This window comes from Watersipora subatra, chromosome 9 (genome assembly GCF_963576615.1).
Source record: "Watersipora subatra chromosome 9, tzWatSuba1.1, whole genome shotgun sequence".
Lineage (NCBI taxonomy): Eukaryota > Metazoa > Bryozoa > Gymnolaemata > Cheilostomatida > Watersiporidae > Watersipora > Watersipora subatra.
The window spans coordinates 40,909,935-40,934,551 of record NC_088716.1 but is presented as its reverse complement, the minus strand read 5'-3'; the positions used below and the strand labels follow the sequence as shown (position 1 = coordinate 40,934,551).

At 35.0% G+C, this 24,617-nt stretch overlaps 1 protein-coding gene across 1 annotated transcript in view; it reads right to left on the bottom strand.

Annotated features, from left to right (window-relative positions):
• Positions 1-24,617, bottom strand: part of LOC137405073 (proto-oncogene tyrosine-protein kinase ROS-like) — a 59,989-nt gene that overhangs the window by 17,624 nt on the left and 17,748 nt on the right. Inside the window, exons 3-5 of the mRNA XM_068091300.1 lie at positions 20,936-21,049; positions 15,187-15,225; positions 6,448-6,629 (exon numbers count right to left, since the gene is read on the bottom strand). Of these exons, the coding sequence (XP_067947401.1) occupies positions 6,448-6,629; positions 15,187-15,225; positions 20,936-21,049 (335 nt within the window). The remainder of the gene's footprint in view (positions 1-6,447; positions 6,630-15,186; positions 15,226-20,935; positions 21,050-24,617) is intronic.

The window sequence follows — 24,617 nt, the reverse complement described above, 5'->3', positions numbered from 1 at the left end:
GACAAAAAACGTAGGCTGATAAACTGTGTAACACATTTTCATACCTGTAAATCGGTCTACGCCTCAAACAGTCTATGTTAATTACAGAAACTTTCAGCAATTAAACAATGCTATAGACTGGTGAAATGTGAACATTTTTCTGGTGAAATGTTGGTGACTTAATATTTCTACTCTTTGTCGAACGGCTTTATCGGCGTTTTGTATGCCTGTGTTAATTTTGATTAAAGTAGGCTTGTAAAGTTTTTATTTCGATTTAAAACCGAATTAATCTGTCTATTTATATAAAATCCGTTCAGATGGGTTAGTTTTAAGATGTTGCGGTAACCTTTCAAAGACTTGGTAACATATTTAAATAGGTTTATATGGGTTTTGTATCATTATTATACTTAAACGACTCTACACAAAAAGGGTTAAATTTGTTGAAGAGATTTCGGTACAAGGGTTTGGTTACGGCCGTTAACGTATAATTTTTCGGGAGTTGTGTGCACATATGCATTTATCATAAATCTCCCGAACAATCGCTTTGCTCGTGTTTGGCCCTTGGATTATTGGTGCTGCATTATAGATTGGTCGTAAGCAATAGATACAAGTGTTTTCTTTAAACCACACTTACTTACCAGCTGGAGCGCTTTCATGCATCTGCCAATACTCGAGGGAAATTACGCTTTATTGAATTGCAATATGAAAGCAAATACAATCAAACTTGCTCTGAAGTATGTTGACAAACGGTCAATCGTTCAATGCCATCCATCAGTAATATAATCCTTTAGCGTGTTTTCAAAGCAGCACATCCTACCTACTCTCTACACTAAGTGTTTTCAAAGCAGCGCATCCTACCTACTCTCTACTCTAGCGTGTTTTCAAAGCAGCGCATCCTACCTACTCTCTACTCTAATGTGTTTTCAAAGCAGCGCATCCTACCTACTCTCTACTCTAATGTGTTTTCAAAGCAGCGCATCCTACCTACTCTCTACTCTAATGTGTTTTCAAAGCAGCGCATCCTACCTACTCTCTACTTTGGCGTGTTTTCAAAGCAGCCCATCCTACCTTCTCTCTACTCTAATGTGTTTTCAAAGTAGCACATCCTACCTACTCTCTACTCTAATGTGTTTTCAAAGCAACACATCCTACCTTCTCTCTACTCTAATGTGTATTCAAAGCAACACATCCTACCTTCTCTCTACTCTAATGTGTTTTCAAAGTAGCACATCCTACCTACTCTCTACTCTAATGTGTTTTCAAAGCAACACATCCTACCTACTCTCTACTCTAATGTGTTTTCAAAGCAACACATCCTACCTTCTCTCTACTCTAATGTGTTTTCAAAGTAGCACATCCTACCTACTCTCTACTCTAATGTGTTTTCAAAGCAACACATCCTACCTTCTCTCTACTCTAATGTGTTTTCAAAGTAGCACATCCTACCTACTCTCTACTCTAGCGTGTTTTCAAAGCAGCACATCCTACCTACTCTCTACTTTAATGTGTTTTCAAAGTAGCACATCCTACCTACTCTCTACTCTAATGTGTTTTCAAAGTAGCACATCCTACCTACTCTCTACTCTAATGTGTTTTCAAAGCAGCACATCCTACCTACTCTCTACTTTAATGTGTTTTCAAAGTAGCACATCCTACCTTCTCTCTACTCTAATGTGTTTTCAAAGTAGCACATCCTACCTACTCTCTACTCTAATGTGTTTTCAAAGCAACACATTCTACCTTCTCTCTACTCTAATGTGTTTTCAAAGTAGCACATCCTACCTGCTCTCTACTCCAATGTGTTTTCAAAGCAGCACATCCTACCTATTCTCTACTTTAATGCATTTTCAAAGCAACATATAATAAATATAAATAATGAATAAATATATGAGCATTCACTCGTGGACTATCGCTCATGTTATTAATGCTAAACTACCAACAAAATGACTTGCGTCAGAAACATCGTTCATCCCACAATTACCCAGCATTCCATATTACCCAGCATGACCAAGTTAGTTATTTTACTAAGGGGGTGTTGGTGGCTGGAAATATAGCCTGACTACTCATCTGTTGATTTTGATTTGATGTGTCCTTGACCTTTCTATATAAGAAACTTATAAGAGTATGGCATATGGATAAGTCTTACTGCTTGATATAGAAGCATAGGGAACTTTGATGTCCTATTTGTGTGCTGTCAGCACAGTTATAATAGCTGTCAAAATAGAAATGCTGATAGAAAAATAGCCATGCATCTTAATGCTGTTATCAATTTATCCGTGGTTTTAAGAAGACCACCCAACCTTAACCGATCTTCAGCTATGTTAGTAAAAGTAAAACTAAGGCTATCATTTGACATGCTTCGACCTTAAGGGAGTTCGATAAACAAACAGTAAAGTTTATCTTTAGTACAACTAACAGTGGAACACCAGCTGTGTATGATAGCCTGCAGGAGTAAAAAGATGGTGAATAAAAATCCTGGGAACTTTTATTTTGAATATTGTTGTTGTTACTAGGCATGCTCAAGGCTACCAACTTGCAGATGTCTGGCTGAGTTTGTAAATAAGAAGCTCCCACACTGTTATATTCTAGAAGGATTATGGGAATAACATGGAGCTATTTATTTTACGAAGATTACGGACTACAGCTCAATATGCTTCAGTTTTTATTGTTAAATTTTGTTTTATTAGTATTTTATTGCAGTATTTCGGTATTAATAGTTGTAAAAAGTCTTTTATGTAGCGTATAACTGGTACTGTCATTGTGACTACCAGTAAAAAGTCTTTTGTCTAGCGTATAACTGGTACTGTCATTGTGACTACCAATAAAAAATCTTTCATCTAGCATATAACTGGTACTGTCATTGTGACTACCAATAAAATGTCTTTTGTCTAGCGTATAACTGGTGCTGTCATTGTGACTACCAATAAAAAGTCTTTTATCTAGCGCATAACTAATACTGTCATTGTGACTACCAATAAAAAATCTTTCATCTAGCGTATAACTGGTACTGCCATTGTGACTACCAATAAAAAGTTTTTTATCTAGCGTATAACTGGTACTGTCATTGTGACTACCAATAAACAGTCTTTTATCTAGCGTATAACTGGTACTGTCATTGTGACTACCAATAAAAAGTCTTTTATCTAGCGTATAACTGGTACTGTCATTGTGACTACTAATAAAAAATGAAACAAGGTCATCAATTAAACTGTCATGTAACCTAGAAGCGATGATTTTTCTTTTTTTCACATTTGTCAGCCCACTAGTCGTACGTCGCTGTTTCCATGATACGGTTAACCCACAGCCCACTAGTCGTACGTCGCTGTTTCCATGATACGGTTAACCCACAGCCCACTAGTCGTACGTCGCTGTTTCCATGATACGGTTAATCTACAAGTCATCAGCAAGATGGAAATGGTACAAATCTGAAGGTCAAGCGAGTTTACATGCAAATTTTATTGAATATTTCACGCTAGCAAAAGATGGAAGTGGCAGTTTTGAAAGAAGCGCAAGAAAATGCCACGCAAGCTATTCCATTTAAAACATTTTCTACACTTTATGAAGTTCACACTTCAACTTCATAAAGCTTTTCCTCAATTGTTCCGATTTTAAAAGCATGTTGCTAAGTGACATGCATGTAGGAGTGCGCTTCTATGACCTATGACCTACGACCTCTAGCATAGAATGCCTTATCTTTTTTAAAAAATGCCTGAGTTACCAGCAACTACTGAAACACTTATCACGCAGTAACTCAATGTGCGGACAAATCCAAATTTGCATCATCTGGGTCATGGAAACATAGTTGGTGCCTGATACGTACTGAGCCCTTGACAACTCCCTTGGTAAGAAAGATGTGAAGTCAATATCTAGTTGCATGTGCATTCACCATATGCCATTGGGAGATACGCAGACTTGCGTTCAATTATTTATAGGATGGTTTTTTTCACAGAATATCAACTGGATAATGCCACAATCGAACTAATTTTAAGTTTGTTCAAAGATTTCCTAGATATAGATAGTAGGAGCATTACTTTGTCTGTATATGATGGAGCATGATATCAAGCGTGATTGTGTCATTATTCTGAAGAAAGACAACTGAAATAGACTGACAAAGGATGTAAATCCTAGAAACAAAGGCTACAGATTAAAAGAACTTAGGCTTTTGTTGAAAGCTGCTATGTAAGAAACTAACCCATGTCAGCTATTCCTACGAAGAAATTGAGCCCATTTCAGGGCCAAAAAAAACCAACAGTTTTAAAACCTTCATACAGAGCTTCACCATTTCCAAGGATCACCAAACGATTCAATTCAATATTGCAAATAGAAGCTTCATGTATATTATGTGCTATACGTATATTATTATATACATTATTATATATGATAATATAGTGTGTATATTATATTATTATATGTATTATATCTTGTTAATATTTATGTGTATATTTTAACTTGAAAAGAAACAGTTTTGTGTTCATGATAATTAGAAACATTTATTTTATGAATGAAGGACTTATTATAAACTATAAGGCCCGTGCGATTTGGTTCCAATATCGCTCATTCTGAAAATCATCAGGTGTTGAGATAAATCTTCGTTAAATGATTATATCATTTATACGATTAGTGATATCTCATTAATTGGTGGCGATTTTCAAATCAACTACCTTCCAAATCGCCACCAAACAATTGAATTGCCATATCATGACGTACTTTCAAATAGACACCTGTCGGGTGGCAAGAGAAAAATGAGATGGTATCTCTACTTTCAGTCTTCCCTGTCTGCTCTGGATACAACAACTCTACGAGTATATCATGTATGCTCCACCAGTATATCATATATACTCCACAGGTGTATTATATATACTCTACCAGTGTCTCATACTCCTCCAGTGTATCATATATACTCCACCAGTGTATTATATATACTCCACCAGTGTATCATATATACTCCTCCAGTGTATCATATATACTCCACCAGTGTATCGTATATACTCTACCGGCATATCATATATACTCCACCAGTATATCATATCTACTCCATTCAGTATATCATATATACACCATCAGTGTATCATATATACTCCTAGGGTGTATCATATATATTCCACCAGTGTATTATATATACTCCACCAGTGTATCATACATGTATATACTCTACGGGTGTATCACACACTGGTAGCTGAAGCTCCTGCTTTTACCATAATTATCAGCACTCAAGAAGGAAGTAGATACACATGCATGACAAGCCTCTCAATACAGTTACTTATTTACATAGCCAATGAGGAGGGATAGGGAGAAACCTTTCTTTTCCCCCATTGTGTTTACATTCCAATAAATGACTAGCAAGTCTGAAGAAAGAGGATGAGGTGAAGTCACCTCTAGAACTATTTTTGTAGCCTAAGAACAATATACATATAAGACACGACATGAAGAACTCGAGCCTCTGTGTATTTTGCTGTGACAAAACTATTCAGACATAAACTATATATTGCAATGGTTCCCCATTCATAAAAAGATTTACTCTACTGTTTTACGTGATAATTACAGATTTTTGTTGTTGCAAAAAAGAGCATTTCGACTAGCTTTCAAATCTACATCATATTCCAGCATATCTTATTCCAACAAATGAGCTTTCCAAATCTTGGTGCCTACCTATTTACATGTACAGGCTAAATGTTTATTTTAAGTCAATTACAGGTTTCAAGATCTTTCATGGTTTGTGTGCTCATTTTTTACAAGACAATTACAGGTTTTCAATTCATTTCAACTTACGTGATATGAACAAATCGCATCCAACTTCTAACAATTATTTTGAAAATATCATTACTAGCTGCTTTAACAATATTCCACCTAATATCCGTTCACTTAGCAGAGAAAGGTATTTTAAACACTACATGTCAAACCATTGATATGATTTCATTGGCTAACTGTTACCATTCAATAGATTTCATTGGCTGACAGTTGCCCTTTTTTGTTTTGTTTTATGACTTTTGTATGGCATAATTTGGAAATTTGGAAAGTATTTCTGTTTGAAAAAAAAAATTTCCAATAAAATGATATATATATATGATTAATACACTATTAACATACTAAACAGCTGTTTGCGTAAAAATATACCAAGTATTGTTACAATCTTTTACATTCGCAGGTCAAATTTGTTATGGTCTATCACAGCTTTTATTTATAACACATTTACCCCCGAGGCCACTTTTCATGAAGCGATCGGAAATATGAATTACCTAAAAGTGAATATCTTCTTTGTCTACATGACTAACATTGAGATATGAATCTCAAAGTTACATGAAATTTGCAAGAACATAGCTCAAGTTCCAGTCATGTAAAAGTTTTTCTTGGAACTAACAATTTTTTGTTAGCTAGCACCATGGCAAACAGCTTACGTTCTGCAAAGTAAGCCTTTTCGTAATAAAGTGTTTCAGAATGAGATGAATTATAGATGAAAGGAACTCTTACCTGCTGTGTTTGTGTTAGGACATACAGAAGGGGACTTAGCCAATCAACGCTCAGCTCTGCCACTTGCCATTGGCTGCTTAGGTGTTCAACAGTTATAGGACTGGCTTTGATGTCTATGACATGTATACCTCCAGAGATATCAGTGATAAAGATCGTGCAGCCTTCATAATAGACATCTAAATCTAAAGGGAATAATAGAGAGTGTTTGCAGATAAGGCATACCTGATGTTAGAAAACATATTGCCAGACGCATAGTGAAAACAAATGCCAAAACCTTGCCATTTAGAATGTGAAAATACACATGCAAATAAGGAGCTCCTAGAGGTCAATCTAACCCTAATGTAGTAATAATGGATCAGCTAATAATTGATGAATTAAAATCATGCTCAAGTGAACGCGCTGGCAAAATAATAGACAGCCAAATTTATTCTAAGTTATTATGTAGTTTAAATGTCAAATAAAACATGTGAAAGATACTATCAGGTTTCACACACTTACTACAGGAAAGTATGCATGACAAAATATGAAAGTATCTTTTGTGGAGCTGTGGTAAAAATGCGTTAAAATATTTATAAAGATCTGAGGTGACAGCCTTTGCTTATGGATCACTGCATGGTCTTGGTAACTATTAAGGAATCCTAACTGAACCTATATAGGTTATCGTGTTCCATCATGTACCCTACAAAAGCAAAGACTAGCGTGTTTTTTTTGAAAATGTGAGTGGTGAACGTTGATAATTCTAAAGCTGCATTCATACCAGCCGATTTTCGACCAATTCTCTGGCCGATTTTCCCACCAACCGAAAATCTGTTTGCATCGTGTGAACAGAGCCAACGAGCCCGAGACTGATTTTGTCTAGATAGAAATTTCCGGGGGCTGATTCTAGGCCGATTTTCGATTTGAGTAGCCACTGAAATCATTTTTACAGCTAGTCACACATTGTCATTTAACCCTCTGAACCCTAACAGCTGGTTTTCCGGCATTGCGTAGGGTGTGTTAGAATCCCTAACGGCCGGAATTCCGGCATTCACATGGCATTGTTTACAAAAGCTGTTATTAAGTAACAACGTAAACCAATCAAATTAATTCTTGCACAGGATGTCAGACTAGAAATTTTACTTCTATTTGTAAGTTTTCAAATATCTTTATCTACTTCCTTCGTTATAATAACAAATTTTATTAGAACGATAACGCGAAAAAGTGGTGGGTCACAAATAATTGTGATGCAAATAAAAAGTTTTATGATACTAATTATAATTTTTTAGTATATTCTCAGTCATGAAATGATGAATAACATGTGCTCGATGGATATGATACTACTGTAAATGTTTTTACGAGTTTTATTAAACCGTACAAACCTTTATAGTTTTAGCTCGAATAATGGTGAAGTACTGTTTGTTTCTGTTTGATGACATTTGCTGTAGGTTGCCCAACTTATTTACTAGTGTTTTATCAAATATCATTGTAATATGAGCATATTTAGATATAGTTAATAAAAGTTTAAAATCTTCAGATCGCTGGACAAATTGCCCAGGGTTACTGACACGCATTAACAAGAACGGCCAGGGTTCAAAGGGTTAATGTGAATGCCATATTTGTCTTTGCATTCGTGCATGTTTTTGTCATAGCTTCCGTCTTGAATAAAAATTCTGTTGATAGCACCGCACCACTGAACGGTGCTATCAATGCTCAGGTTGAACTATTATGCCATTGAATAATAATTGCTAGATAAATAATATTGAATAGTATTAATAGCTATAATAATTGAAGCATATTATGTTAGCAAAAGACTGTCCTCCCTAAAGTTATGCTTTATTAGTAATAAGCTGGGCAGAGCAAAACAATCAGTAAATTTGCTAAAAAAAGGTCCATGAAAAACATTGTAGGAAGCAGTCAATAAATGCCAAGCATGATTCATTAAAAATATACCTGCTAAAGTTATTTGACCCTGCAAATAAAAACTGGCAAAATCACTCATTCTTGGTCCAAACTCAGCCTGGTGTGATCGGAAAAGATCTGGCTAATAGCACTTATAAAATCAGCTGCTAAAACTTGGTTTGCAAATCGGCTGGTGTGAATATACTTCATGTGTAAGCTTACGCAAAGAGAATCCAGAAGCACCCTAATTATGACCTACATTAGCACCTTAAACAGGCATTAAAGCTGTCAGCCGGTCATTGACCCTGTAATCTTGCTGCCAACATCGCATAACGTTCCTAATTGCTTGTTGCCTCCCTGCCAGCTCCCAACAGCCTCTTAAGACCCGTGCACACTATCGCGGCCAGTGTTTAGCTGTGCGATAGACTGCAACGATTAGCTGTTCTTAAGTCATCACCAATGATAAGGTGTACACACTACAAGCAATTAGCTTAATAGGTGACCCCTAACCAACAACAATTACAAATTATGAAATTGCTTTGGTGATATCATAGGTCCTTTTGTTATCTTTTATTTATCTGATTATGCAATTCATCATGAGTGTAGTTCATCACCATGCTTGCGAATATGAATCGACGCCAATCTTCATAACTGTTGAAATTGCATCCAATTTGGTCAACAAACAGCCAATCAAGATGCTAACAGTTGCGATCATCGGTATCAAAGTTCAATATGTTGAAGTCCATCGTATCATCGCTAGCAACAATTATGTTGGCCGCCCATCGCAAAATGATGTTATAGGAGCCCATCGTTGCGGTTAATCGCACAGCTAATCGTCGATTTGAGCAACAGTGTGCACGGACCTTTAATAATGTTCACAAGTACTTGATAAGGCAGCAGAGGAGAGGTTAGAAAAGGACTGTCAAGTTTCTGAGGAGCAATGAAACTGTATACTTCAGCTAATGACCTGTGCAGGTTTCCGAATATAAGCAATGACCTGTTTCACATGCTTTAAATCTCTCCCCTTCTCTCTCTGCAGCTCACATAAACTGTTGATTGGACGATAGATCATATGGGCAGCCTGTTACCAACCTTTTTTTACTCCTGCACCCCTGAAAAAACTTTGCTCTAACCTCGCACCCCCATAAAATAGCAAGTATGTAAACTACGAGATGTTGATGCAACGTATATATTTTGGTAACGTATATAATCAATACAAAAATCGCCAAATTTCAAGCTCGAGATTAACTCTTAGCTTTAACGAAAAAAGACGAAAAAGCATCGTGCTGCATATACTTAGATCCCAAAACATTTCAATGTAATTGTCAGCACGAAAAGAATTGGCCTTGACCCCAGATATAGTAATTGAACCTTACAAAACATAATCTTTAACAGGGGTGTCGTAACGAGTGACCGCATCGGTAAAATAATCAGCGTGCGCTATATCTATAGCTGAACGCACACACTAACACTTAGAAACATATATATTCAGTAGATAGATCGTATGATAAACTTTTGTACGTTTGGCAGTATCGCACTTAAACGCGGAAAAGTCGTTCAGCAAGGACTCAAAGAAGTAACATCTCGGGAATCCTTTTTTCTGTTTGGTGCCATGACATTCTTTTCCGATTAAGATCAATTCATCATCAATGTACATATGAAAGAGGAATCAAGAATGAAAATACTATTTAGGAACTCCATGATGACATCAGCCTAAGTTTTTGAAAATTTTCTTAGAATTTCCTCAAAAGATATCATATCCTTTAAAGTGCAAAACAATTCATGAAACTAATGAAATTTCTTAGAAGTTGCAGCCCTGCTTCTCGCACCCCCTGGGATGATGTCTCGCATCACCTGGGGATGCGAGCACCCCTGGTTGGGAACCGCTGCTCTAAAGGCTGGTTTACATTATATCACAGTGTGTCTCAACCTTGATGCCAAGATACTTTATATACACAGACTTCATATTAGATTCAGAGTATTTCTTACAAGAAGAAGCCTTGTTTTTAAAGTGCTAGAACGATCATACGCCGTTAGAAAACCATCAACACAGTCAACAATCAGTAATAATGCAGCGATGGAGCGATGAAATCATTCATGGTAGCCAATAGCTAAACAGTAAAGAGAACATTTACTTCCATATATTATCATCATATGAAGAGGTTACACAGAAATGCTGTCTGTAAATGCTGTCCGTATATGCTGCCGTGTAGTTAGTTTACTAAAGGTTACTCTCATTGACTTGAAGAGTGTGAGTGATCAAATTCAATTTACCAAAGTTAACTAAATCATGAAATTTTAAAACCTAAGATAGGCGGTTTAGTGTAAAAAGTTGTCACTCAAACATCAAGTTGTTGATTGGTTGGTGTTTAAACACATCAGTCCAAATCGGCAAATCATCTAAATACTGCCACTAGTATATCAAGTACTTTTCTAAAAAAATTTCAATTTTTACACAATTTTTTTGTATGAATAAACATTAATAATTATTCGTAAGTTATAGTTTGGGGTTACAAACTCCATTATAAATGATACAGCTTTACAAGATTGTAACGTATTTAAACCATAACTGCCACGAACAACTTTTATCGTATTTACTAGGTAAATCAGACACGCTGATTCCGATTTTGTAATCAAAATAAAGATTAGGCCACTAACTTTCAGAGTAATGAAGGACTTTTTATAGCGTTTTAATATCGGTCTCGAAAACAACACGATCGGCATAACAAGCTCCGCCCATAAATACGTGACATAACCTAGCTTTTTAGGAACAGAAGTTACCTAGGGATGTTTAGACCGATTTAGAATAATAGAGATGGGTGTTTTAAAATCCATTAATATCTAAATTCAGCCTTAAAAATAATATCAGCCTTTTCTGAAAGGTAGATAAGCTATTTAGCATTGCATATTTAAAAAGAGCGATAACAACGCTAGCTTGCGATAAAACCGCGCTTTTTGAGCTCATTTTTCTCGGCGTCCAGCCCATTCAAACGTCATGTAACAAGCTGCGAGCAATTTTAAATAGTTAATATCCCTTTCATAAAAAACTGAAATTATTTTACAGGCTGGATTTAGATAATAATGGGTTTTAAGACACCCATCTCTATTATTATAAATCGGACTAAACATTCCTAACTTCCGTTTCTGAAAAAGCTAGGTTTCATCACATATTTATGGGCGGAGCTTGTAATGCCGATTGTGTCGTTTTCGAAACGGATATTGAAACGCTTTAAAAAAGCCTAAATGACTTTGAAGGTTAGTGGACTAATCTTTATTTACAAAGTACAAAATCGGAATCAGCGTGTCTGATTTACTTAGTAAACACGATAAAAGTTGTTCGTGACAGTTATGGTTTAATGATCATACATACAGCTGTGTAAAAGATGGCTATAGCAAGATGTGAATGTAAAGATAGATGCTGCAATCTAACTTTGGAGTGATGACAAACTTCTAAAGTATACGATTGAAATTTGAACTTCACAGTGAATCACAGTAATTCCAAAAAATATTAGCATTGGCATTAAAATTGGCATTAAGTATATAAACAGCGATTAGTCAAAATAGAGTCAAGCCTTCGCCCATGATTGTGTTAGCAGAAGTGTCCTGTCCAAACTTTAATTTTTATCTACTTATGCTTACTAGCACCCTGGCTCACCAATGAGCTGTGAGGGATTGTCAATGAAGCAGAGAGAATAAGTATGCGCACAGCTATTCGCATATGTCTGAACATGATCAGTTAGAGCAGGTCATAGAGTGTCAGGCTAGTAAGCCAAATATTGTGAGTTCAAATCACATTTTACGAAATCTTTTTTCGTTAGCCTCCAACCGTGGCAGCAGATAGACGGCTGAACTGATACCATTCCTATTATGGTAAAGATTTAGCAGCAAAGTACAATCCAAGCCTATGTGTTCAATGTACACAATGTAGTGGATTAAAAGATTGTTTGACACTCCAAGGTTGACACATAATACATGCAGCTGTAGAGGAGATTGGCTAGACAAGTATGTGAATGATCTGGAAAGAAAATAACTTGAGCAAATATTGCAAAACATCAGTATATTTTAGAATAATAATTAGAGTACTATTAACCACAGAGTCTGTGTAATTTTGTAACTTTTAGCAAATATAGTTTTAGACAAGACAGGATATGGCATTTGGCAGAGAAACCAATCAGACCACAGGGAAACCATTCGGCATGTGACCGGATGCAGTTTACGCTTTCCCATGAAGACTTCAGCTAAACCTGAAATGCCTTTTCACTATGTTTGGTTTACCGAAGCATGCAAGTTCACCGAAGACCTCTCAGTTTTAGCAAATATAATAAAAAAGTAATAATGAAAATTAAAAGAAGTTACAGTTGTTTTAATTGCATATATTATGTAATCGCATGTCATGATTGTTGGTTTATCATTATTAGTGTTTAACAGTACTGTATGTATGTCCATGTTTTCAGTATAAAAGATGTAACAACAACAAACTAAGACATTTTTGAAGTTGTCTGTGGTAGCTACTAGATATTATATACACTTAATTAGCAATAATTTCATTTTAAACAGAAACCTTTCCAAATCATGCAATATAGAAATCATAAAACAAAAAACAGCAACAGTCAATCAAATAAAACAAATATTTTAAAATATAGCATTACTACTAAAATCAAATATATGGCTTGACATATTGCGTTTAAAATACTTTTCTTAGTTAAGAGGACGAATATTACGGTAGAATAATTTTAAAGGAGCTAGTTATGGTATTTTCAAAATAATCATTAAAGTTTGTACCCAATTTGTTCACATCACATAAGTTGAAAAGAGTTGAAAACCTGTAACTGTCATGTAAAGAATGAGGGCACAAACCATGGAAGATCTTAAAACATTTAATTGAAGTAAAATAAACATTTAGCATATAAAGTAAGAAGAAACAAAGATTCGGAAAGATGTGCTGGAATATGATGTAGGTTTGCAATTAGTCAGAATGCTGGTTTTTGCATCAAAAATAAATCTGTAATTTGTTAATGGATATTGTTATTTTATCTAGACCAAAACAGTCAGTTAATATCAACTCTTTAATTATTTATACAATATGTGCGGAAACAGTAGTGTAATTTTTTATTCTTTTTTATAGAACCTTAGCTATCAGTATTGAACATTTGCTAAATAACCAACCTTTAATGCTAGTCCCATAGCGTTAAAAGTTGGTTAAATCCAGCATGTAGAATAACCAGAGTCAACAAATAACTACAAATATTTTTGCTTATTACAATTCTTTTAAAAATATTCTCACTAGCTCTTCTAACAAGGTTCCACCAACTTCAACATTTATTGTTATTATATTAGAGAATCATTCCTGTAAAATGCTAAAAACCATTCTCAAAATGTAATTAATGTGGCAAAAGTTTGAATTATTAGAAATTATTAACAATGATTATTTTAGTAAATTGTTGCTTAAACCATGCTGAAAAAACTAAAAATATATTGACCAAAGCAGCTGCCGAATTATTGGATACTAATTCTGCTGCTGTGGCATGATTAGCTACCTAATTGTTTAAAAGGTAGCCAATCACCGATTAATTCATTTGGTCTACTTCAATTATGAAACGGGCCAGTTCTGCTTATTTTGCTTATTCTGTTATTCTGTTATTCTGCGTCAAAACCAAGCATGCTACCACTCCATCACCTAATCACTGTGTTGGACCACAGACTAGTCATGCATATCATGATGATAAGATGCCGATCTCTCACGGAACTGCTAGCATGCTAGTATCTTTACTATAATAAGATTTGTGTCAGTCTTTCCGAAGCCACTGTTGAGGGCTTTTAGAAGAAAAGACTGCTTTCAACAGGATTTGAACGCCCAGCTTTAAGTTCACTAGAAACTGGGCCAATCGACTGCTTTGACATTTTTGGAGTAATTGTACATAATTATAGTTATTACATATGATGATATCTCACAGCACACTAGACTCCCAGATTACTAGCATTGATAAAATCAGAAAGATCAATTTTGTCTGAAATAAAATCTGAAAGATCGGTTTAATTGCACCAAAGTGTTGTTGTAACTACACTGAGTAGTACAGATGCCTAGCAATTTGCTGTCACATGGGACAGAGTCATTTAGTGCTGCCACTGAGCTAGACACACCCAACCTTTACAACTTTGAAATTCACCGATGAGCAGAATGAGACACCATTGATTGGATTAAAAAGGATCAATCTTGTGAAGTGCCATAGAGCAAGGGGTCAACTATCCTAACTTTACATTTTACAAAATCGATAAAGTTTGGGTGGTGAACAGTGGCTGATAGAAGTAGTCAGAAAGCACCTACATGTAGGTAACAGACTATAATGTACTTGAGCAGTAATTAAGCTCAAGTGGGCCATAATTACTAGGTACAGCGATTGTGTAGCGACACCTGAGTGTGCCCGTGCTGAACCACTGGGCTGATATGCAGATCATGTTTCTAGGGCGCAACAGTAGAGCAATTGTTGTGCGACATCTTATGTAAAGGTCTTATGTACCTTTAAGAGGTCAAGCAGAAAACAAATCTTTAATGGTCTTTATGGCGTTATTCGTTACGCACATGACGCCAGTTAATCAACAGTTTTTGTTACTCTTGTTTCTATGGCACAAAGATGGTGTATCGCGCAGTTGTTTCGCTTTTAAACAGCGACCCTGAATCACGACATAATCAGAATGACATGGCCGTTTCCATGATGGCATTGTGGCACCACATTGGGGCACATCGCTACGCTACTGTATGAAAACTTAAAAATATTGAACTGTTACGACACACGGGGTTGAGAGCCAAGAGAAGTACGACTGAAGACGAGATAAATCAATCTGCAAGGCATATCTACTGACCTGTTAGAGTGGAGTTGTGGGAGTACAGCAGTCGTTCATCTACAAAATAAGTTAAAATATCATTAGCAGGCAGCTGTTACAAAACTTGACAAACAGGCTTGACAAACAAGGCTCAGTCCAAGTATTTCAATATTTAGGAGTGTAATATTGGCCCCAACTGCTATTGCTTGACCAACGATATTTGATCATTCATAACAAGTGCATAATAAATAACATAACATATACTTTATTCAAAAAAACTTAATTGTATACTTAGAGAGCTGGGTTATTACATCGCTGATGCCTTTGTTTTTACTGCTAAGAGGTGTGGCTTTAGACATATATAGTGTTTAGACATATATAGTGTTTAGACGTATATAGTGTTTAGACGTATATAGTGTTTAGACGTATATAGTGTTTAGACGTATATAGTGTTTAGACGTATATAGTGTTTAGACGTATATAGTGTTTAGACATATATAGTGTTTAGACGTATATAGTGTTTAGACACATATAGTGTTTAGACGTATATAGTGTTTAGACACATATAGTGTTTAGACGTATATAGTGTTTAGACACATATAGTGTTTAGACGTATATAGTGTTTAGACATATATAGTGTTTAGACGTGTTAGTGTTTAGTGTTTTATATAGTGTTTTAAGCTTGAGTGAGAAAACCAGAGAGATAATTTGATATCTTACTTTGCGAGTTTTTATAACATTAATGTGTTTAAAGATTAAAGATTAGCTCATAAGTTTATGAATTAACTACCCTGCAGTAATAACTACAGGAGCTGCAGTAATTAACTACAGGAGCTGCAGTAATTAACTACAGGAGCTGCAGTAATAACTACAGGAGCTGCAGTAATAACTACAGGAGCTGCAGTAATAACTACAGGAGCTGCAGTCATAACTACAGGAGCTGCAGTAATTAACTACAGGAGCTGCAGTCATAACTACAGGAGCTGCAGTAATTAACTACAGGAGCTGCAGTAATAACTACAGGAGCTGCAGTAATTAACTACAGGAGCTGCAGTAATTAACTACAGGAGCTGCAGTAATTAACTACAGGAGCTGCAGTAATAACTACAGGAGCTGCAGTAATTAACTACAGGAGCTGCAGTAATAACTACAGGAGCTGCAGTAATTAACTACAGGAGCTGCAGTAATTAACTACAGGAGCTGCAGTAATTAACTACAGGAGCTGCAGTAATAACTACAGGAGCTGCAGTAATTAACTACAAGAGCTGCAGTCATAACTACAGGAGCTGCAGTAATTAACTACAGGAGCTGCAGTAATAACTACAGGAGCTGCAGTAATTAACTACAGGAGCTGCAGTAATAACTACAGGAGCTGCAGTAATAACTACAGGAGCTGCAGTAATTAACTACAGGAGCTGCAGTCATAACTACAGGAGCTGCAGTAATTAACTACAGGAGCTGCAGTAATAACTACAGGAGCTGCAGTAATTAACTACAGGAGCTGCAGTAATAACTACAGGAGCTGCAGTAATAACTACAGGAGCTGCAGTAATAACTACAGGAGCTGCAGTAATAACAACAGGAGCTGCAGTAATAACAATAACAATAACTACAGGAGCTGCAGTAATAACTACAGGAGCTGCAGTAATTAACTACAGGAGCTGCAGTAATAACTACAGGAGCTGCAGTAATAACTACAGGAGCTGCAGTAATTAACTACAGGAGCTGCAGTCATAACTACAGGAGCTGCAGTAATTAACTACAGGAGCTGCAGTAATAACTACAGGAGCTGCAGTAATTAACTACAGGAGCTGCAGTAATAACTACAGGAGCTGCAGTAATAACTACAGGAGCTGCAGTAATAACTACAGGAGCTGCAGTAATAACAACAGGAGCTGCAGTAATAACAATAACAATAACTACAGGAGCTGCAGTAATAACTACAGGAGCTGCAGTAATTAACTACAGGAGCTGCAGTAATTAACTACAGGAGCTGCAGTAATTAACTACAGGAGCTGCAGTCATAACTACAGCAGCTGCAGTAATTAACTACAGGAGCTGCAGCAATTAACTACAGGAGCTGCAGTCATAACTACAGGAGCTGCAGTAATAACTACAGGAGCTGCAGTAATTAACTACAGGAGCCACAGTCATAACAAGATGAATATGAATGGTAAATAACTGATTGTTCATTAACCATATCCCATTTACAAAGCTTCCTCGAGGTAATGGTGTGTAAAATGTGGAGATGCACTGATGGTGTGTTGATTAAGTCAATAGATTTCTATACAGAAATATCCATCAATGAACAGTCGAAGCATAACCGACGTTAGATGGCAAAATGGCTTCAATGTCAGGAATGCATCTTAAAACATAACTGTCACATACAACTTTTATCGTAGTTTCTAGGTAAATCAGACGCGCTGATTCCGATTTTGTACTCAAAACAAAGATTGGTCCACTAACCTTCAAAGTCGTTAAGGTTTTTTTAAAGAGTTTCAATATACGTCTCGAAAACAACGCAATCGGCATAACAAGCTCTGCCCATAAATATGTGACGAAGCGTAGCTTTTTAGGAACGGAAGTTAGGGATGTTTAGTCCGATTTAGAATAATAGAGATGGGTGTCTTAAAACCCATTATTATCTAAATCCAGCTTGTAAAATAATCTGTCTTTTATGAAAGGTATATAAACTATGTAAAATTGCCTGTATCTTGTTACATGATGTTTAAATAGGCTGAACACCGAGAAAAGTGAGCTCAAAAAACGCGGTTTTATCACAAACTAGCATTGTTATTGCGCTTTTTTAAATATACAATGTTAAATAGCTTATCTACCTTTCAGCAAAAACAGATTATTTTGAAGGTTGAATTTAGATAATAATGGGTTTTAAGACACCCATCTCTGTCATTCTAAATCGGACTAAACATCCTTAACTTTCGTTCCTAAAAAGCTAGGTTACGTCATGTATTTATGGGCGGAGCTTGTTGTGCCGATCGTGTTGTTTTCTTGGCCGATATTACAACACTGTAAAATAGCCTTTATTACTCTGAAAGTTAGTGGACCAATCATTATATTGAGTACAAAATTGGAATCAGCGTGTATGATTTACTGTATGATTTGACAGTTAGGGCTTGAAGCTCAGCGAGAAAAAGTGATATTAACTCAATGCGTACCACGAGTCGCGTAGCGTGACTCGGTGCAGGTTTTGTGTGTGGCCAAAAAACGTGTTGTGCAGCTTTAGCAGGTGTTGTACAAAACACTTCTGATTAGTGAGTATTTAATTAATTAACCTATCGTATCCGTGCTTGAACAAAAGGAAACTATAGTCTACCTCTGTTTAGCCAATAGAAAATTTGTTTAAAGCTTACCCTGAGCTTAGTTTCACTTTGCAAAAATGTCTGCTTATATTTTGATTTCTTCTAAGCAATAACCAACTGTATCAGTCGCATTATAGTTACGGAGATTTCACAAATTGTAGATCAATGAACTTCTAATAATTATCAATTGAACAATAGTACTACTGAGAGTGGTCATTTTATTTTTATTAGTAATAATGGTGCCATATGCTAAGATAATATTGAAAACTCATCTACTTTGAACATTTTCACAGTACTAGGGAAAGGAGCCAAAAAAGTGTTCAAGATCATGTTGCAACACATTTGTAGCTTTTTTATGGCATCGGTTGATGTGAAATTTTACGCTGATGAATTAGATAACTAAATTTTTTCCATAGACTGTGCAATTCAAAAGTTAAAACATTTTATCTATGTCCTTGTGAAATGTTACATTTTACCTTTTTACCCGATGCTTAATTATGCCCATGAAAGAAATTCATTCGGTAGTGAAAGAGTTAACGGAAGACATCGTTTTAATATTTTTACGTAATGCCAATTTGCTTCTTCAATTCATGAAAGAGTTTTGATGACTGAGGCAGCAATCATACGCTGCCCAACCTATTTATCTAGAATACGTCGGTCAAAGGACTCCGTTGAGAAAGCATAATGAAGGAACAATCTTCGATGCAATAAATAATCTCTATCCATTTACAAACCAAACCTCTGACAGACAATTGCCTCATGAAATCCTCGTCGTCTATCGTATCTAATTGTACAGTGGGCAGAACCACTAACGACCAGCAAATATAATTAAATTCCTCTATGCAGGAAAACACATTCCTCTATGCAGGAAAACACGCTCCCATAAGTGATGCTGGTATCATTCATAAAAGGTGAAAATGCCCACGGCACTCTATTAGACTGAGAGATGCATTAACGCGCATAAACAACATGATTGTAAGTCTAGGCAGTTTCACAGCATGCGGTTGCTACTTTCTCCTTTTAATGTAGATGTCTAATTTAGTGCAATTCAGCTGTTTGTTATTAATATTATAAGTTTTAGATAGAAATAAAGTTTTAGATATATGGATAGAGTTTAGACTTAGCTGGAGTTTTAGAAATGAATAGTTTAGACTTAGGTGGAGTTTTAGAGATGAATAGTTTAGTCTTAGGTGGAGTTTTAGAGATGAAGAGAGTTTAGACTTAGCTGGAGTTTTAGAGATGAATAGTTTAGACTTAGGTGGAGTTTTAGAGATGAATAGTTTAGACTTAGGTGGAGTTTTAGAGATGAATAGAGTTTAGACTTAGCTGGAGTTTTAGAGATGAATAGTTTAGACTTGGTGGAGTTTTAGAGATGAAGAGAGTTTAGACTTAGCTGGAGTTTTAGAGATGAATAGTTTAGACTTAGGTGGAGTTTTAGAGATGAATAGTTTAGACTTAGGTGGAGTTTTAGATGTGAATAGAGTTTAGACTTAGCTGGAGTTTTAGAGATGAATAGTTTAGACTTAGCTGGAGTTTTAGATATGAATAGAGTTTAGACATAGGTAGAGTTTAGACATAAATATATTGTAATAAATATGATACTATGTATTCTTGAGAAAATGTAAAACAAATCCATTTATGGGTTAATATTTTGCACAGCTAATGCAAATAATAAATTTTGACAACTACAGATTAAATTCATCTTATTACTGTAGATAAATTAATAGCATAAAATAATATAAAACAATAAAATATAAAATTATACATTAATTATTATATTCGATGATCAAAGTATCTTGGTTATACTTTAGTAAATGTGATTGTATTTAACATTGTCACAAAATTGTGACAAAATCTCAAATAATGCTGGCTAAAACTACATTATAATAAGCCAATCACTGTACGCTTTATTCTGAGATGTTATACTGTAAACGAAACTCCGTTTTGGACTAACTTGCGTAGGGAACTATTTTTATGCTAACATCCAAACTGTATATTTTTATATCCGATACCAATGAATATTTGCAAGAGGAAATTGTGCCGATACTGTGCAATACTTGATCGCAGTTCGTAAAATTGATTGGACCATGGTTTACTTTCTGTGGAAATTGTCAGCTGCAATAAGACAAACCAAAAATTTAACCAATTAATACAGTTGTATTGTTGTTTATTATTTTGAAATAAATGTGAAATGGCAGGAGAGATAGCAGCTACTAAATAGCGCACTTTAGCACCTAAACTGTAAAAAATGATGCAATTTAAAAATTTAATTATTAATTTAAAATTGGCGTGTTCAAAATATTTTAAAAAATGGCACTTGATAGTTTGCCCTCTCAGCCATTTCCTACAAGAGTAGTTCTCCTATAAAAAAAACCCAATGCACAGTTTTGTTTTTAAAAATTTTTTGACATAAAATAAATACACTTTTGAAAACCGATTGTGGTTATATTGTAGAAAGCAATGATCACCTTCGCAAGTTTGATTGAGGGAGAAGCATCGAGACGTGTAGACCTCATTGTCATTAACGAACAGCAGACCGATTATTGTGCTGTTCTCTAGAGTTTCCGAGAACCTGGAGTAACCTAAAATATGAAATAAACAGTAAACTATACACAAGTATAAACAGTATACTCAAGTACTTTTGGTATAAAACTAATACAATTTACCATTATAATATCTTTACACTTTTTTAGCAAGCATCATCAAATATATAACAAAGCTGTACAAAGAAGCAGTAAAAGTTTTGTATGCTTGTACGCAGGCGAACCCGATAGAACGTATGGTTTTGATAGTTTTGATTGGTAATATGGTGTGAAGCATACCGTTTCCATTTGAAAATTGATACGACCTTGAAATGTGACGGTTGTTGCAGCATTGATCTACAGTAGTGTGCAAAAATTACGGCAAGCCCCTAAACAATACAACATATATCATGTTTCCTTTAAGGTTACTGCTGAAATTCACCAGAACTAAGCAACTCAATATATTATTTTTATTCCAAATTTGTGAGTATTTTAAATATGCAATTAAAACTTAATATATTTCAACTCTACTGTTTTCATTCAACAAAAGCCTGATACATGTCTCATCTTGCAAAAAACTTTCAAATAGCTTTCAGTTGTTTGAGCCCAAATTGATAGCCAGCTCTTTGCTTTGAGATGTTTCTGTTTTGTTACTAAACTCATCGGGTGTTTCCTGTATTCTTTGTAGCATAATACGACTTTTTTGAGATATGTAATGGTTGACAAGTTTACTCAGAGTTTTGGGATTACAGCTCAGTTTAACTTTTAACTCTTTGTGGTCAGAGACAGTTTTTTATCATTTAATTAGACAAAAAGAGTACACTATAAACTTTAAAATGATGTATGGCCCTACGTACTTAGAGCTGATATGAGATGAACTTTCAAACATTTGGGTCACTTTAATTTTGTATATAGGCCTATATATAAAATTTTGTATATATATATAAAATGACAAGTCTGTGTGCAAACTTATTTTCTCTAAGCTCTTTCTGTTTTTATGTGTTTTGCTATTAATATCTCACATTTTCTTTATGCATTTAAGGTATATTGTATGTACTCGGCTTGCAAAGTTATTATAGGTAAATGGAGAAAGAACAACTTCAATCAGAGATGATGAAAAACTGTAATTAGTGAGAAAACCAACTGTATATGTAGCACATTCAGTGAGTTTCACATAAATAGGAAAAGATTAAAGAAAAGGAGTGATAATCAATATTCATACAGCTAGCTTAAAATTTATAAGTGGCACTCATCATATAAGATCTGTATAAAGACCTAAGTAGAGCACCCCTGGGGATTTCTTGTAACGATGCTGCCTCTTTCATATGTCGACTGTGACCGCGCTGTTGCCCGTAGGCTGATATCTCAAATAGTAACTACTTTTGTATAAGGTTTCACATTGACAGGATATATGTGATGTAATGCAATATTACCGGGTCATTTACGGAGGCAGCGCAAACATCAATTTACTTTAATTTCCAGGTGCTGTCATCATCGTAATAACATTTTCCTGTTGACATATCCTTTAATTAATGGCTAATGATGTCATTGCTACTATGCTTTCGCGTGTCGCTAAATCGTGTCACAGAATTGTGTCAAACTGAAGCAATAGTGATATGCACGATCCTTACATACTTTGAAATCAAAATGAAAAGGATTTTTAAGAGTCGTTTGTCCAATTATATTAATGAAGTTCTATAGCTACAATAGATGCTCAAGACAACGTAAGCATCTTTTTATGTAAATTTCACATAACGTGAGGAGTTGATGTAAAGTTTTAGCTTCTTATTACGTAAGAAATTCCATATAACGTAAAGCGTGAAATTGGTGTAAGTTCTCGAATTGTACTTGAATAGCTCCAGTACTTGAGTACTTGAGTACTTAATAGTACTTGACCTCCGTAAGTAACTTTAAAAATATCTTTTCGTTTTTGCCACTTTTCCAAAAAACCGACGTATAGGGGCATCTCTATCGTATATACAGTACTAGTAAACTGGTACTTCAGTGTAATATAATAGATAATAATAACACATACATGTATATAATACCATATAGTTACTGTATACAGTTGTTAAATTAATAGGTTTGGTTTTGGGTTTTTCCTTTCTGAAGGGCCGAAGGGGTGAGTTTGGGAAAATCTTGTAATGAATTAGGCAGTTGACACGTGTTTTACGATTCATTTAACGTAAAATTTATATAACATAAGTGTTTTCAGAAAGGCTTGTTTACATTGTATGGGTTTCTACTGTAATCATTTTGGTAAAATGTTGATTTTTGTTATGGTATTATACAACTTTATATGCTATATTACTATATACATCAAGTAACTGCTGTAGTTGCCGCTATATCAGCGTATCAATGCTAAAAATTGTATAACCTTTTGACCTATATATTATGCATATCAGCATCTCAATTTAACAAGTGTTGATATAATTCAATAGTGAGTGTTATATTATTCTCCATATGAAGGTGTAGCAGTCTATATACTTTGACAGACAATTCCATTTTAACCAAAAGTAATTTCCTTGCGGAATAATTTTAACCTTTTGGCATATTTAGTCATGACCAATACTAAAGGTAAATGACAACCACAAATTATTGTAGTTATAACCAGGCGGCAGAGTATCAACTCAACTGGCTGAATAGCCTCACATTATGTATGATGCAATATTACCATCTATTTTTTAATGCTTAAGGCTGATGTCGTGCCTTGTTTAAGATAACATGATATTCATGACAAAAACAACCCTTTTACCAATATATTTACAGTAGACACCCCTACAATGTAAATAACCCTTTCTGAGAACATTTATGACAAGAATTTTACGATATACAAAGAGTAAAGCACATGTAAATAGCCTAATTTACTCCAAGATCTTCCCGAACTCGCCCTTTTAGCCCTCTAAAATGAAACAAACTAAACTTAACCTTTCAATTTAATGACTGTACAGTAACTATGGTATTGTTGGTTTGTATCAGCAACTTTCTCCCTTTTCTCTTATCACTTCCACTTGATATAAGGCAAATGATTATTGTAATATTATGTCTACTGTTACAGTATAGACGCATTTCTATCAAAGCCAACATGTCAGTTGTGCATTAGTAAGAAAACTATGTCTAATATATACTACTGCTTATCACTGCAACATTATATCTCAGTCAGCAAGTCAGCAAGAGTCAGCAAGAGTCAGCGCTATCTCAATTTTAGCTTAATTTTTATTAATCTAGTTCAACTATTTTAAAAAAGAAAGCACGCAAATCAGCTATTTTTTGTTGCTCAAGATAACTGAAAACGGCCAAACTATTTTCTATACGCACTCATATTGCTTATGCAGGAGCTAATGAGATGAAGTGAAACAATTCTAAATTTAGTTTTGGCATAAGTCAAATGTAAAACACTCATTACTGTATATAACTATATATATATTACTTTATTGATGATAATTTTATCTCAAACAAATGTTGTTCAAATTATGCCATACAAGAATCATAAAACAAAATAGAACAACAGCTAGTATAGTCAATAGAATCAGAGAAATGGTTTGATATATAGTGTCTAAAATACCTTTCTCTTTTAAGACTTTTAGGACTTCCACTGTACCACTATCTACTAATACTACTACCTAGT